The sequence below is a fragment of the Pistacia vera genome, unplaced genomic scaffold (assembly GCF_008641045.1).
Source record: "Pistacia vera cultivar Batoury unplaced genomic scaffold, PisVer_v2 Contig179, whole genome shotgun sequence".
NCBI lineage: Eukaryota > Viridiplantae > Streptophyta > Magnoliopsida > Sapindales > Anacardiaceae > Pistacia > Pistacia vera.
This window is the reverse complement of record NW_022195887.1, coordinates 189,187-206,523: the sequence shown is the minus strand read 5'-3', so window position 1 is coordinate 206,523 and position 17,337 is coordinate 189,187. Positions and strand designations below refer to the sequence as shown.

General features: G+C 34.9%; 1 protein-coding gene across 2 annotated transcripts; it reads left to right on the top strand.

Moving 5' to 3' along the window:
• Positions 1 to 285: 285 nt before the first annotated feature.
• Positions 286 to 14,872, top strand: LOC116126354. 2 transcript variants are annotated; one of them, XM_031412049.1, is made up of 19 exons: positions 286 to 519; positions 1,288 to 1,615; positions 1,931 to 2,119; positions 2,213 to 2,296; positions 2,910 to 2,969; positions 3,575 to 3,619; positions 4,022 to 4,218; positions 4,882 to 5,337; positions 9,111 to 9,237; positions 9,339 to 9,536; positions 9,675 to 9,764; positions 10,263 to 10,325; positions 10,789 to 10,863; positions 10,949 to 10,999; positions 11,388 to 11,465; positions 12,261 to 12,395; positions 13,441 to 13,548; positions 14,230 to 14,295; positions 14,791 to 14,872. In XM_031412049.1, exons 2-19 carry the CDS (start codon positions 1,304 to 1,306, stop codon positions 14,857 to 14,859), a joined length of 2,403 nt encoding a protein of 800 aa, XP_031267909.1. In that variant the 5' UTR covers positions 286 to 519; positions 1,288 to 1,303; the 3' UTR covers positions 14,860 to 14,872. The 2 variants fall into 2 exon arrangements, with proteins under 2 accessions (XP_031267909.1, XP_031267908.1); XM_031412048.1 differs by having other exon boundaries at positions 9,339 to 9,542.
• The last annotated feature ends 2,465 nt before the right edge of the window (positions 14,873 to 17,337 follow it).

The window sequence follows — 17,337 nt, the reverse complement described above, 5'->3', positions numbered from 1 at the left end:
ATAAGGCTTAAACGTCCATACTTGAAAAACTAAACCCCTAATGCTAATAGTCGCTATCAAAAAGTGGCGTATTGCGCGCCGTGAGAGTCAGAGGGAAAGTAAAACAAAGGCCGTTCTAACTTAAAAAAAATAAAATAATAAGAAAACTATTAACAAAATAACTAATACAAAAGTGAAAAAAGTGGGACATTGGATGCTTTGTTACCAAACAAAATCGCATTAATCTTTCTTCCCTCAACACACACACAAAGCGTGTGCACACGTTACAAAACACAAGTTACAAGTTACAACAACAAGAAGGGAGAGGAAACTGACCGTCCCCTGTATTTTGCAGCTTTTGTATCGCCTAAGACGAGGACTTCTTTCCGTTCTTGTCGTTTCCTCATATCGGCCGATAAATCTTTTCTTCTCAGTTAAACCTCCTTTTTTACTTTATATACTTCCAAGCTTTAACTCTGGTTTTACGGGCGCTTCAACTTTTTGTGCTTCACTTTCCGTCGCTTAAACTCTCTTTGAAAGGTCTGTTCATGTTTATTTCATGGCGAATTATGCGTTGCTGTTATTTTTGTTTTCTTTTTTGTTGTGTTGGTGTTTTTTTTTTTTTTTTTTTTTTTTTTTTTTTTTTTTTTTTTTTGAAAGGATGGAAAGTTTATTTTCTGATTGGTGATGTACTTGGAGAATCATCGGTTGTCATTGAAGAAATTGTTAATTTGTTTTGATCTGAGGTTGTGTAACTGGAAAACTTAGATGGAGGGGAAGTAATGGGAATGAATGATGATAAACTGAGAGAAAGTGAGTTTTTTGTGAGCGGTATGAGCCGAAAGTATTCCTTTTTAGTTGACAGGTTTGGATGTTTACTATTCGTCTTTCTAACATTCTGTGCTAAGATTTTCTTGATGGGAAATTTTTAGGATTGTATTACTTTCTCAATTTTCTTCAGCATCTGCTTGGTTGCTGCTTTTTGTTGACACGTTGAAGTCAAAATCTAATTAAACGTTGTGTACAACAGAAAGAGAAGGAGATGAAGTTACTTGAAAGTTTGAAAACTGATGAATTAAGGATCTGCACATGTTTTATGTTCTATGTTATTGTACAGTTCAGTTATAAATAAATTATGTTGGAATCAGTTAGTTATAAAGCAATCAGAGTCAGTTGTGTTTCTGCTCAAACATGTTTGACTTTGAGAGCTATGTCAGTTGAATTGAATGTTTTTGTGAAATCAGTGTTTTGTTCCGGTAATCTATTATCTTAGAGTTGGATTTCTGTTTATACTGGATGTTTTTGCAGTTGAAGAATTTTTAGGATGACTAAGAGTGAAGACTCTGGTAGTCCTGGATGGAGAGCTTCATTTTTCATGCCGAGCACTGAAGACGTTGCAAGAGCTGTAGCTGCCGCAGCTGCTGCTGCCACTGCTGCTAATTCTCCCCGACCATCTGTAGTTTTCTCATCAAAAGATGAGAACGGTGGTAGTCAATTCCAGAAACTGCAGCGCCAAGTTACAAGAGTACTGAAAGGCATCTCACATCCTCCCGAAGAGCGGAAAACTGGAACTTACAATCCAGAAGTTCTAACCAGCCAAAAGCGTCAATGGGCAAGCTTTCAGTTGCAGTACTTGGTATGTACTTTCGTTCAAGTGTATTCCATCCAGTAATGCCACTGTTTTGTGTATGAAGATTTTCTGGCAAGTGTCTATTTGCCTTTGGTCCCAGCATTTCAATCAACTTTTTATAAACTAGTTGCTTGTATAATTGTGACTAAAATCTTTTGAATTCTTGTTAATTTAGTAAAACTACTTTATTGTCTGAGGTTGATAACATGGTTGACATCCAGTGTTTTTTTCTTGCACATACTCTTTCTAAATGACAAGTTGTATTATTTGAGAGTTCTGTTCATTTTGTTTTTATAACATTTGTCTTATTTAAGTTTGCAGGTTCATAGGTCCTTAAAAGAGCCATCAAGGCTTTTTGAGAGCATGGTAGTTGTTGGACTTCATCCTAATTGTGACATTCAGGCTCTTTATAGGCAATATATTGCTAGAAAGTCTGAAGGTTCTGGTAAACTGCGAAGCGCTTTCAATTATCAGAATTATTCTCGTGTAGAACCCAATCTTGAACCTCAGGTGGGTATTCATGTTTACAAAATGTTGAAATTTGTTGTGTTAATATGTGAAAATGTTTTGAGCATTGGTTTTGCTTTATGTTTCTATTTTCAGGTCTTATTTGCTTACCCCCGAGAAAAACAGCTGCCACTTAAATATAAGGATCTTCTTTCATTCTGCTTTCCTGGAGGTGTGGAGGTTGGGTATATACTTGATTATTTTTATTATTATTAAAGAAAATCAGCTTTTTATTACTATATTAATCCAATTGTGTTAAGTTGCCTGCTCTTGCTCTTATTTTTTCCAGTTCAGTAGTTGTTACTAGTGAATAGTAAAATCTTTAGATGATTAAGAGACTTTCCTGGCCATTTTCACATTCACATGCTTGACAGCAGTCACTCTCTGTAGTTTTGAAAATTCTTGTCTTTCCCCTTGACAAACAGGAAAATGAAATATTCCTGATCAATTGGTTAAGGTATCAAATGTAGTAACCAGAGATGTGTACTTAATTAAGGAAAATGGGCTTAGGATGTGGATTTTGGAAGTTCAACTGATTCAAAGAATTGGTTATATTACTAATCTGATTGTACCTCTATACAGTTATAGTGTCAAAGAAAGCAATAAATTGGTTTTGTGTTATCATATATGTAGCAAATTGATCTCATTGTGGAGTGTGATGTCTATTTTGAAAAGAGTTAAATCCATTTTCTTATTTACTTAATTTGTTTGAGCTAACTTTATCCATAGTCATTTACTCAAGATTGATGTGCCTTTCTTATAGATATCTCATACATCTTTGACGTGGTTTCAGGTTCATGCTGTTGAGAGAACACCCTCTATGAGTGAGTTAAATGAAATTCTTCTTGGGCAGGTATTTTTGCTTTGAGATTTTAGGATAATTTTCTTTGCTAGCTGGCTCTGTACCTTATCAATCTTCCAAGTTTTGTCCATAACCTGTCTCAATAAGTTATAGATGTAATTGAGAAATGGGGTACCTTCTTCTTTGTTGATGTTTAATTATTCTTACAAGAGCATAATTATATAATTATCAAGATGCATGATTTATATCATTATGGTTTGACTTGATGTAAGTTTATAATTATAACATTATCTCAACATCACATCATTATGATTCATCAATGTGGGTTTAGCTGCACAAATTAATTTCCACTTTTTAGCTTTATGTGAGATCTTATTCCCTCCGTCCTCACTAAGGTACATTTCTAGGTAATGCTCTAGGATAATGTCAGGCTTTACGTTGGCCGTCAACAAAAATCTAGTATATGTAGACTTCAGAGGCAGCTGTGTAGAAGATTGAGATACTGACAATAACAGACAGGGTTTATCTGTTACTAGCTTTGAGTCTTTGCATCTAGTTTATATAAATTTTAATGCAGAAAACCTTGTTTTAGTATATGATTCAAAATCTATATCTTTTCAAACACCATTCTTAGTGCTATAATGCTTGTTTTGCAGGAACACTTAAAACAAAGCGATTTATCATTTGTATTCCGGCTACAGGTACTACGAAATGCTGTCATTTTGTCTCTACTTTCATTATTCCTTCTATTATTTATTTTTGTTGTGTCTTTCTTTAATAAGCGTTTATCATTTCCTCTTTCCATGAAATTTTTGTTAAACTTCAACTTCTAGTAGTAGTTTATTGAATGTCTGGGCATCACAGTATTTTGCTGATGATCCCATTCAATGTCTGCTGGTTGTCATTTGCATATCCGAAGCTGATCTACTATTGTAATTTATAAGATGGTCAGCTTTTTATTAGTGCTGTGGGATCTGCATTTTTGTATTCAGTTTATGGCCAATTTCCTTTTTTAATTCAATGGCATTATTGTAGTTTCCTTTTTCCTTTTTTTTTTTTGTTGTTTATCAATTGATGACTATTACACCCTTTTTGATTCCTAGGCTGATGATTCAACCTTGTATGGATGCTGTATGTTAGTCGAGGAAATAGTGCAAAAACCCTCTGGATTGCTTTCCATAATTTCTGATAAGCAACCTGCCTGCCCAACTTTGGGCCATCATTTGCTGACCACACGGAGATGTTATTGCATTCTTTCAAGGCTTCCATTCTTTGAGTTACATTTTGGTGTTTTAAATAGGTGTGTATAATTTACCTTTTGTTAGTCTATCTGTTATTATGCAGTCTTGTTTACTTTTCATGTGATTAATATCTTGATGATGTGCTGGAAATCAAAAGTGTCAGTGAACTAAATATATTCTGGAATATCTTTATGGAATATTTTTATGAGTGGTGGATGTCATTTCTGTTATGATTCTAGTCGAATAATTGTTCTGTTGCATGTCTCATTAAACGATGGAAAACCTGGGACATTGTACTTAGAAATGAATGAAAAAAGAAAAAGCGGCCGGGTTTTCTTATTTGGTGCTTTATAATTAATTGCTGTGAAGTGGGTGCAAATTTGCGGATGCCATAGTTTAAGTGCTGGGAGGTCTGACAAAGCTAGCCTTTTATATTTATGAGTGTTTTTTGTGCATTACTTGTCTAACCTGGTAATGTGTCTTACATCCAAATTGCATTAAGCTTATTGTTTGGTGGAACCATATTTAAAAGATGAAGCTAAACAAATCAATATATGCTTTTTGAACGATTGTGCAAATATGCTATGGCAGAGATGATTTTTGTTTAATGTAGAATTTAATTTGACATTGGTACTATATAAAACCTAATAAGAAATATCAGCTTTACAAAAAGTATCTTTAGATTTGTGCTCATGTATTATTTATTTATTTATTTTTTGTAGCATCTTTGTGGAAGAAAGATTGGAACGGTTAATGAAAGGCATGGAAGATTTAGATTTTGGATCCTTGGGCAAGGAAGAAAATTTAGATGATATGCCGTTGGATCAAACAGCTGTAGAGGACTTGGTGAATGGAACAGCTGAGATTTCTGAATTAAATGTGGGTGTTTCAACATCTGGAAGAATTACTGATGGTGGTAGTCACCTGGAGAATCAGATACTTGAGGGGGATGTTGACTTGTTGAAAAAGGGTGTCAATGATGATGCTGCCTCTCCAATAGATTTCGAACCTAAGATGATTAGAACTGAAGGAGAACCAGGTGGTGCAAACCTTGAAGATTTTCACAGCAATCCAGACAATTTCTCTACAAACAAGCAAGCAGTAGAAAGACGTTTACCAAATGCTGTCCTGCCACTCCTGCGTTATTATCAGTATGAAAGCTCTGATTCCTCCCCCAGGTATGTTGTTGCAGTTCTTTGATGTCTTTAAATATTTTCATGATTATAGGCTTTTTGTTGGTGAATTGTTGCTTAAACATTTTCAAAGCCTATACAACTTTAAGTGGAATCTCTCTGTTTCTAAATTTATTTGATGATCCTGACAATAGCAGATTTGGGGTTTGGGACTTATAGTCATGACTTTGACAATTTTAGAAGAACTTTGTGAAAAAATGATTTGTGTTATAAATAAAATATATTTTGAGAAGATTAATCTCTTTTGTGCCAAATTATTTGGTCTAATGCCAAAAAGAATTTAAGGCAGTAAAAAAACCGCTTAATAAATGTTACGGGAAGACTTGTGCATATTGGGGACCAAGCTTTTCTAACTCTCTTTCTTGATGTGCATTATTGAGTGTAGTGTGTCTGAGCATGGAAATGGGATTTTAATGTCAGAGGCAACATCTATAACGATCGTACCTTTAATACTAACTGTTAAATCTACCCCTGCAATCAAAATTCCTGTCTCTGTCTTGACTGTGGTGGTTTACTGTTGCTGTGCTTGTTGGTGGTAGTGCTAATGGTTATGGAGTGACAATTGCTCTAACTTCTCTATCATAACATCAACTTTTTTCACAGTTTAAGCAGTAATCCACTAACTCCAACCTTGAGGAAAAGTATTGTATATTTTGCATCTGTATTTTTGAAGTTTAAAGACAGATGAGATATCATGGTCACAAGTAACCATGTAGCTTATTACCCTAGCTAACCTTTGCTTTTAGGTATCTACTAGAACTAGATAGCTTACAGTTGTGTGATTGAATTAANAATGTCTGGGCATCACAGTATTTTGCTGATGATCCCATTCAATGTCTGCTGGTTGTCATTTGCATATCTGAGCCTGATCTACTATTGTAATTTATAAGATGGTCAGCTTTTTATGAGTGCTGTGGGATCTGCATTTTTGTATTCAGTTTATGGCCAATTTCCTTTTTTAATTCAATGGCATTATTGTAGTTTCCTTTTTCCTTTTTTTTTTTTGTTGTTTATCAATTGATGACTATTACACCCTTTTTGATTCCTAGGCTGATGATTCAACCTTGTATGGATGCTGTATGTTAGTCGAGGAAATAGTGCAAAAACCCTCTGGATTGCTTTCCATAATTTCTGATAAGCAACCTGCCTGCCCAACTTTGGGCCATCATTTGCTGACCACACGGAGATGTTATTGCATTCTTTCAAGGCTTCCATTCTTTGAGTTACATTTTGGTGTTTTAAATAGGTGTGTATAATTTACCTTTTGTTAGTCTATCTGTTATTATGCAGTCTTGTTTACTTTTCATGTGATTAATATCTTGATGATGTGCTGGAAATCAAAAGTGTCAGTGAACTAAATATATTCTGGAATATCTTTATGGAATATTTTTATGAGTGGTGGATGTCATTTCTGTTATGATTCTAGTCGAATAATTGTTCTGTTGCATGTCTCATTAAACGATGGAAAACCTGGGACATTGTACTTAGAAATGAATGAAAAAAGAAAAAGCGGCCGGGTTTTCTTATTTGGTGCTTTATAATTAATTGCTGTGAAGTGGGTGCAAATTTGCGGATGCCATAGTTTAAGTGCTGGGAGGTCTGACAAAGCTAGCCTTTTATATTTATGAGTGTTTTTTGTGCATTACTTGTCTAACCTGGTAATGTGTCTTACATCCAAATTGCATTAAGCTTATTGTTTGGTGGAACCATATTTAAAAGATGAAGCTAAACAAATCAATATATGCTTTTTGAACGATTGTGCAAATATGCTATGGCAGAGATGATTTTTGTTTAATGTAGAATTTAATTTGACATTGGTACTATATAAAACCTAATAAGAAATATCAGCTTTACAAAAAGTATCTTTAGATTTGTGCTCATGTATTATTTATTTATTTATTTTTTGTAGCATCTTTGTGGAAGAAAGATTGGAACGGTTAATGAAAGGCATGGAAGATTTAGATTTTGGATCCTTGGGCAAGGAAGAAAATTTAGATGATATGCCGTTGGATCAAACAGCTGTAGAGGACTTGGTGAATGGAACAGCTGAGATTTCTGAATTAAATGTGGGTGTTTCAACATCTGGAAGAATTACTGATGGTGGTAGTCACCTGGAGAATCAGATACTTGAGGGGGATGTTGACTTGTTGAAAAAGGGTGTCAATGATGATGCTGCCTCTCCAATAGATTTCGAACCTAAGATGATTAGAACTGAAGGAGAACCAGGTGGTGCAAACCTTGAAGATTTTCATAGCGATCCAGACAATTTCTCTACAAACAAGCAAGCAGTAGAAAGACGTTTACCAAATGCTGTCCTGCCACTCCTGCGGTATTATCAGTATGAAAGCTCTGATTCCTCCCCCAGGTATGTTGTTGCAGTTCTTTGATGTCTTTAAATATCTTCATGATTATAGGCTTTTTGTTGGTGAATTGTTGCTTAAACATTTTCAAAGCCTATACAACTTTAAGTGGAATCTCTCTGTTTCTAAATTTATTTGATGATCCTGACAATAGCAGATTTGGGGTTTGGGACTTATAGTCATGACTTTGACAATTTTAGAAGAACTTTGTGAAAAAATGATTTGTGTTATAAATAAAATATATTTTGAGAAGATTAATCTCTTTTGTGCCAAATTATTTGGTCTAATGCCAAAAAGAATTTAAGGCAGTAAAAAAACCGCTTAATAAATGTTACGGGAAGACTTGTGCATATTGGGGACCAAGCTTTTCTAACTCTCTTTCTTGATGTGCATTATTGAGTGTAGTGTGTCTGAGCATGGAAATGGGATTTTAATGTCAGAGGCAACATCTATAACGATCGTACCTTTAATACTAACTGTTGAATCTACCCCGGCAATCAAAATTCCTGTCTCTGTCTTGACTGTGGTGGTTTACTGTTGCTGTGCTTGTTGGTGGTAGTGCTAATGGTTATGGAGTTACAATTACTCTTAACTTCTCTATCATAACATCAACTTTTTTCACAGTTTAAGCAGTAATCCACTAACTCCAACCTTGAGGAAAAGTATTGTATATTTTGCATCTGTATTTTTGAAGTTTAAAGACAGATGAGATATCATGGTCACAAGTAACCATGTAGCTTATTACCCTAGCTAACCTTTGCTTTTAGGTATCTACTAGAACTAGATAGCTTACAGTTGTGTGATTGAATTAACAATAATACTATATTTATAAAGAAATCTTACAAAGATTTCCATACAAAGTAAGGTGGCAAAAAATGAATGGAAGAGTGAAACAAAAAGTCAAACTCATTAAATTCACTCTTCCATTCATTTTTTGCCACATCATTTTGTATGGAGATCTTTGTAAAATTTCTTTGTAAGTGTAGTATTACTCTTGAATTAAAGGTTGAGTATTAGATTTATGTCCAATCATTCATGTGATTAATTGTAATTCTTATTTAAATTTATCTGTCGCCTGATCAAATCAATATTGGGTTGCTTAAACAACTTGGTAGACTATAATTTTTCTGTATATTGACCTCAATGGCAAATTTTGATGTATTGTTAGAGAGCTTTGCTTTTATTATCACATCTTGTGAGGCATGACTGGCCTGAAAGTATTGTTGCGTTGTTTACATTGCAATCTTGCATTTAATGGATTGTGTAACAAATTGTCATTTTTGATATTGTGGGTTTGCATTACATTGATAGAGAGTAAACTTTTTGCCTTCTCTTATATCTTGCTTTTGTGATTACTAGAGCTGCTTTAACATGTCTTTTAAAAAATGTTTTATGCAGTTTTCAGGGTTCTCCCTGTGAAGACAGGAATTTTAGGAGTGATGTTGATGATACAGAGACAGACGAAACATCTGTCTCTGGGCAGGAAGATTCTGGTGATAATATTGATATTCTTGAATGGGCTAAGGTATCTATTTGTCTTCTTTTTAATACCTTCTTATATTATATTGTGTGGGCATCTTCTATGTCTCTTTTGACAGTTTGACCAATTTTTCACCAAATTTTCAGGCAAATAACCATGGATCATTGCAAATTTTGTGTGAGTATTACCACTTACGTTGCCCTGCAAGGGGTGCAAAACTTCGTTTTCATCCATTGGAACACCTTCATCCCTTGGAATATCATAGACCAGATGAAACGGTCTTACACACTGCTGGATCAACTATTGATTTGAGATCATGCAGTTCTAGTCTGGAATTTGTGGAGGTAGATGTGACTTGTGAGGCCATGTTTTCTTTTTGCATATGTGTGGTTAATTATATTCTTTCTTCCTATAAAGTGTTGAATCTTTCATATTTCCAGGCATGGTAGGTCATTTCATCTTGTTGTTTTTGCTCTGATCAGGCTCACAGTGCACTCTGGGCAGAGGAGGAAGCTACTGCACTGTCAACATGGACTGTTGCTTGCTTATGTGGATCCTTGCGGCTTGAAAATGTAAGTTTATGTCTCAGTTTTGGATAATTTTTCGTGAATATTGATCTCCCCTGATTCTAGGTTTTCATTGCATTGAATTCTTGCTATGATTGTTCATGGCTGTAGTCTACTATAATTATCAGGACAAAAATGTCTAAATTTGTGGCATTGCTGTTTTGAGGAGGCAAATTTATCAAGTATAATGATGCTTGCATATGAGAGATGCATCTATGATATGTGAAACTCATCCTCTTGTCATAGAGATTTCACTTAACATTAGTTTTTGCCTCAGTACGTATTGCCTTTAACTTGGATTAGTAATGAAATGTTTTATTCCTTTACAATTTAGTCAAAATGACAAAGATGCTGCATATGCTTAATACATGTCTGTGCTGATCAGATCGAATGGTGTTCTGTTTTGTTATGTTGGACTAATTTGAATGTGTTTTCCTGTATTGATTTTTCATTGGACCTACGTAAAGGGCTAAACATAGTTCTTATTTCTTTCTCACTTTGCAGGTGTTAACAATGTTTGCAGCAGCCTTGCTGGAGAAACAAATCATTGTTGTTTGTTCTAATTTGGTAATTATCTCTCAGAGTTGATGATGGTTATGCATGGGGATTGCAGTCCACTCCATATAGATTCTCTTTATATCTAAATCTTGTTGGGGGAACATATGAAATTTGTTTTTTCCAACTTAAATATGGTTCATCTTACCCTGAAAGCTCCTTGGACCAAGCAGCTCCTGTTGGCTAGTTACACCAATTGATCTGAATTGTTTGTTGGTTTGGTTGGTGTGGGATTTTTCAATACCTGTGTACTTTAGTACTTGGATTGTAAAAGATGGTTTAGTTGGGTCCAAAAATTTTAACTGGGTTTGGTTCATAATTTATCCAAGGCAGATTCCTTCTGTCCAGAACCTTCAGAAATTTTAGTCCAATACTTTGGATCTTTTGTTGTATTTTTCATTTATCCATCTTAATGCTGAACAGTGAATAGAGAAAATCAGTGGACTTATATTGGTTTTCTTATTCTTGGGTACAGGGAATCTTATCTGCGTCAGTTTTGTCTATTATCCCTCTAATACGTCCCTACCAATGGCAAAGCCTGCTAATGCCAGTATGGTTTCCTTTTTTGACCTATCTCTTGTTTAGTGTTTCTTGACTGTTGCTTCATTATGATAATTTGGTGTATGGATTTACAGGTTTTGCCAAATGACATGCTGGACTTCCTTGATGCACCTGTTCCATACATAGTGAGTGTTCATCGTTTTAGTCGTGGTGATACTGATATTTTTAGATATGCATCTTTTAGATATGCGCTTTATGGATGCATTGGCATGTTCAAGTCACATAATTCCAAAGGAGACATTATTTATAGCTGTTTATGGTGGAAAAATCTAAACTCTGACATCGTTGCCATTGCGGTATCTTTACAAATTTTGCGGATGTTAATTTATCAGAAAGAAAATCTTAAGAAATTATCTTCCTCTAGTTTTTTTCCTAAGGAATAAGATAAATTTGGCAATGTGATGCTGTTATGGAGTTTGATTTGTAATGCGTTTCATGTTTAGGAACCATATTAATTTTCCTAGTTAGTACTATTTCTGACACCACATTGTCTAATAAAAGTAACTTTTGTAGGTTGGTGTAAAGAACAAAACCAGTGAAGTGCAGTCAAAGTTGACCAGTGCCATTCTGGTTGATGTGAACAAGAACCAGGTTTGCATCCTATTCTGCTGTTCCATTTGTTATTTGTTCCTATGACTCAATTAGATTCAGACTGGATGTTAGGCATGTTATTACCTTTGCACGTTACATTGATAAACCTGCTGGAGGATTTTATTTAGAATTTTTGGGATCTTCTTGATTTATATAAAGCACTAATATGTTCTGTAAGATTTATCTCAATATTTGCAATCGTTCATAGGATGATTTCATGGTTTACATTTAAAAATAATTTTGTTTTTCATCATTAATGTGCATTGGGAAAATATTTCAATGGCATCCTTTTTGTGGCTTTAGGGTTGGCAGGCCTCCATACTTATATTATTTACTTATCAATTTCTTCAGTGGGTGAATGGGAAAATCAAAAGCTTCAATTTTGTGAAATAATTGCAATCAATATTATGTTTGTGACCTTTTTGAACTATTCTGTTGAAGGAAAAAGAAAAGACCTTTCAACATTTGGAGTTTGATTAATAAATACAATTGTTATTATAGTATTTTATGTGCTGTATCTGTGGATTAAATCCTTTCCAGAAAGGATGCACTGGACCATGGATTGGGTCCTGGAAAGTATTGTTACTTCAAATTTACATATGTTGTGCACTTCTTAGAAGCTGAAGCCAATTGAATTTCATGCTTGTATGTGGCATCTTTTGATGTTGTTGTTATTGTTTTTTTGTTTTTTCCTGATGTTATGCTCTTTTTGTGTCTGTGGATATTTTTAATAATTGGATTGCTGGTGTAACAATGGTGTTTATCTGTTATATTTTCCCTTCTATGATGTAATAGGTAAAGGCACCATCAATACCACAATTACCACAACACAAGGAGTTATTTGCATCCTTAAGTCCTTATCATGCAAAGCTTGTGGGAGAAAGTTATTTGGGGAAGAAAAGACCAGTTTATGAATGCACAGATGTGCAGGTGTGCTTTTCTGCTTAGACTTTATCGTTTTCATTATTATATGTCTGCCTCCCCTTCCCCTTTCACCTCTCGTTTTCTACTTGTTACTTGCATTAAAAGCTTTATGCAGAAATATATCGAGTTCTTGTGCAGTATACATGGCTATAACTCATGAACTAAAAGTTGAATTAGTTATGTTGCAACTACATGTTGAATTTCTATATTTGAACTAGATCTCCTGTTTCCGGTGTTCTTTAGTATTAATTATTTGTATTGAAATACAATTATGAACAAAATCAGTGTTTGAAGTTATGAAGGGAGCTCTGCACTGTGGTTTTCTGGAGTTATTGAGTTGACCTCTTGTTAGTAAAAGTGAATTCGCATTTTATAGTCTAATTTTACGAAATATCAATTTTCAAAACAGTTAGCATCACTCAACTTCTATTTGTTATCATCTTTTGAGCACTATAGCCAAGAAGTTAGGCTATTATTTATCTCATCTTTGTACTTCCCAATCAATTTTTGTTATTGTTCTTCAATTGCTTCTCCCCTCTGTTCTAAGAAAAGATGGTTAACTGCCCATCATAGTATATATTCATTATCAAAACTTGATCTGTTTGATACTGATTCTGGTAGTCCACAAAAATTTAATTGGAGCATAAATGGGACCTTTTTGATCAAATTTGACTTTGGCTCATGGTCCTGGCATGCAACATTAAGTTTTTAGACAATCACATTCCTGATAGGGTACATAGTCAGTGGTATTTTTCTTTTACGTATTTGAGGTTTGTTTTCATTTTTCTCTTTCAATATCACATCCCACATTATGCATTGGGAAGGACATGTCTACCATTTGGGGAATGGATGTATATGTTTCTGGCATGTTTGATGTTTCCAACCATCTTGGTTCTGTGGGAACATTCCCCAGACCTGTGAATCATCGATCTGTCACTTTGATACATGTTCTGTTTCTTGTCTACTAGTTTACTTGATGTTGTTAGTAATTTTGTGGCTCTGTTATTTCGTCGTTTTGTTGAGTGTTGTTTTTATGTGTTGATATGTGTAGATTGAAGCTGCAAAGGGTTTTCTAGCAGTGTTAAGATCTTATTTGGATTCACTTTGCTCTAATCTTCGCTCGCATACAATTACAAATGTACAATCAAATAATGATAAGGTTTGTATTACTTCCAAATTATAATGTTTTACATAGAACAATGTTTGACTGCTTGTACCAAGTTATGAAATATTTTACATCTGTAACAATTGATGGTTCTTCGATTCTCTTTTAGTATCTATCTAAAAAAAGTTATTTAACTCGGTGGAACAAGTTGGTGAAATATGATATGATTCTGTCAGTAGAACCATATTATTTCTTTTCAGATGTATAGCTGTATATCATGTAGAAAAAGGGTTTTTAAGTAAATTATGTAAATGAATGACACATTCAATTGAGCATGACAGTCCAAAATATAATTTGAGGCCATTATTTGGTGCTCTAGAAAGAGCCTTCTGCTGCCTATCAGGTGCAAGGGTTTAATCTTTAGACCCAACACTTAATGTAGAAATTGTGGAAGTTAAAACATTATACATTTTACTCCTTGCAGGGGATTGGATAACAGGTTTTTGTTTAAGAAAAGGTCATTGGTTTCAAGTCCTTTCTGTTTTAGTTGGTCAAATAGCTCTTATGCTCTTATTCTCTACCTTCTGGTAGGGGAAGTACATTGCTTGAGGCACAGACAGTATTATATATTAACTCTGAACTTAATGTATTATTCTGCATGTTTACATTTTATTGTTAAATATGAAATGAAAATTGTATTGCTGTAAACCTGATCCCAGAATCTTCCTCTTGTAGGTGTCATTGCTTTTAAAGGAGAGTTTCATCGACTCATACCCTAGTCGTGAACGACCATTTATGAAGGTCAGTTTCTTTGAGCGTCCAACATATATTTCCCATTGATTTTTCTTCAGTAGTTTATAGCTTTCTGTGTCGTATCATGGACTAGTATAACATTTTTCATGATGACAATTTGGTATTATTGTACTTCAAAGTACTGTGATGTACTCATGACTGCTTGGTGGGTAGATTCAGGAAATTAGCTTAGGGTTACTTGGGACTGATCCTTTTGTTTAGCATCATATCATCATCTGTGTGGGTTAGAATATTAAAGAAAGAGGTTACCCATTATAAAGCTATATCCAGTTGCTTCAGTTAACTGCATTTGTAACCTCAATAGTGATTTATGTCTATACAAATCATCTTGTTAGTGTAACCTTGTCTTGTTTTCGGAAGCAAGTGCATTAATGACTTTCCAATACTAAATAATTAATACTGTTTGGATTAGTAGGAGCCCAGAGAACTCTGACTGATCTTTTGCCGCCTTGTTTTTTTTTCTGATTTCTTTATGCCAAGCAGCTTTTTGTGGACACACAGCTTTTCTCTGTACATACGGATCTTGTTCTCTCATTTATCCAGAAGCAATAGTGCTGTTATGCAAGTATGGCCTGCAATTGTATTTTTGTTGCAACTTGAACGCAAGTTCAGATATGTATGAACTGTTTATTTATATTAGTTAGATTTTAGTGTAGTTCAAAGTTGCTATTTCTTATGATTAAATTTAATAGCAGAAAGTGTAATAAAAACAAAATCTCCTTGCTTTATCAAACACACTTGAATAGTTTTGATCATGAATTTTGTCAGCTTTATTCCGAAAATGAGTATACAAAATTTATTAAGATAAACCAATTTTTGAGGTTAACGTTGTATCCTAGATGTTGTATTACATGTGGCACTCTCTATTGCACTTTTATTTTTATAACAGCTTAATCGTTGTCAATTTGAAGTATTGGATTGACAGCACATTTATCTTCGTTATTTGTGTGGTTACAAGTTCTGTTCTAAAACCCGATTCAATCGGTTTAATCAGTCAGACCAAGACTTGGGGCCTTCTCTGGGCCAGGTTACCACTTGCAACTATTATCAAAATCCTTAACCTGATCGTCGACGAACAGGGAGTTATCAAGTGCTGAGATTAGAGTGGTTTTGTAAAGTGAAGATTGGTGGTTAAAGGGGTGGTCTTGGATTGAATTTTGGACATTGGAATCAATCGTAATTTGGTCAAAAAAATCAAGGTTTGTGCGAGCCACGACTGATAGATGGGAGGCTATCAAGTGTCAGGTTAGAGGGATTTTGTAGAATCGAGATCGGTGGTTAAGGTGGTGATGTCAGATTGAATTTTGGTCGTCAGAATCGACCAGAATTTGGCGGAGAAAATCAAGGTATCACAAGTCACGACCGTTGAATGGGGGTCTATCAATTGTCAGGGTTAAAGGGGTTTTGTAGAGTAGAGGTCAGTGGTTTAGGTGGTAGTGTTGAATTGAATTTTGGTTGTCGAAATCAGTCGGAAAAGCGAAAACCTAACTATGATAGGAGTGTATTTGCTAAATTTCAAACTTATAGGGACTAATAGGTATTTTTTAGAGTTATGTTTGCTAAATTTTAAACTTTATGGATCACTGGTCAAGACGATGATTGAACCGGTTTAACCGGTCATCGTGAGACCCGACCCCTTGGCTAGGTGACACCTCGGGTTCGGGTTTTAGAACATTGGTTGTAAGCAAAGTTTTAATATCCAATCCGAGGTGAAACCTGGTTAAGGGATCGGGTCTCGAGTTGGACAGTTGAACCAGTTTGACCCACGTCAGCATGATTAGCCTTAAAAATTAATGAATTCCAAAATAAAACAAACAGTCTTCTTTTCTCTGGTTTCATCGACCCGAACTGTGTCTTTGAAAGACTGAACTAGTGGTTGCTTCATCTTCTTCCTTATAATCCAACTCCCTCACAATAAAACAAACAATACAAACCAATGTTTTAAATGTTTTAATACCATGCCAACCAAAATGGCAGCAAAAAACCCAAATCGCAATTTGTCCATTCAAATCGCAAAAAACCAGCAGCCTACTCCATTCAAATCGCAAAAACCCAGCAACCAACTCCATTCCAGTCGAAAAAACCCAGCAACCTCCTCCATTCAAATCGCAAAATCGACCCAAATCGCAAAAACCAACAGCCTCCTTATAAAAACCCAACAGCCTGCTCCATTCAAATCGAAAAAAAACCAACAACCTTCTTCATTCAAATCGCAAAGTTGACCCAAATCGCAAAAACTAACAGCTGCTAATTGAAAATGAATCCCAAAAACAAATCATATATACCTAAAATTAATCAAACACTCTGAAGATGAAATGAAGAAATCGACAGTGGAAGAGAGAAAATATGGGTTAGGGCTCGTTAGAAATGAAAAAAATGGGCAAAAGAAATCGATTTGGGAATTAAAGACATTGACTCGGTTTTGACGGATCAGCAGTTTGATACAGTAACCCCGGTCAGACCAGGTGAATTCATATCCTCGGTTTTTATGCTAGCCCGGCTCTGATTAGTGGCTTGTGCCCGATCGAACCGGTTGATCTGGACGGGCGGGGACGGCTTTTAAAATATTGGGTACTAAGTATTGACAGATGGAAAGACTGATGAATCTTTTCATGTTTGCCTTAAAAGATTATGCCTATCTAATGGTAATGGTTTAAAAAGTAGAAAATATTTATATAGTAAAAAGGTTAGGAAAGCAAAGGTAATGGTGGCAAATGGAAAAGTAAAAGGGGAGAAGGACATATTCTCACCCAAGGTTTGGTGAAATGACACTTTTCCATCCATCATAATTTTCCTGTTAAAAAAATCCATTTTAAAGAAGCGTAAGCGTAAGAAGGTCAATTTACATAAAATCGCAAAAATCAAAATTTAAAAATTAAATCTGATCCGTGTAAGTTGTCACTTTTTCTTTCTTTTCCTTTCCTTAACTTTTTTATTCTTCTCTGTTTTTTTGCCATTATCTCTCCCTTCTACGCTGAAGGCTATGACACCGGCGTAACCTGCAACTGCCAGCTGGGTTGGCAGTGTCAG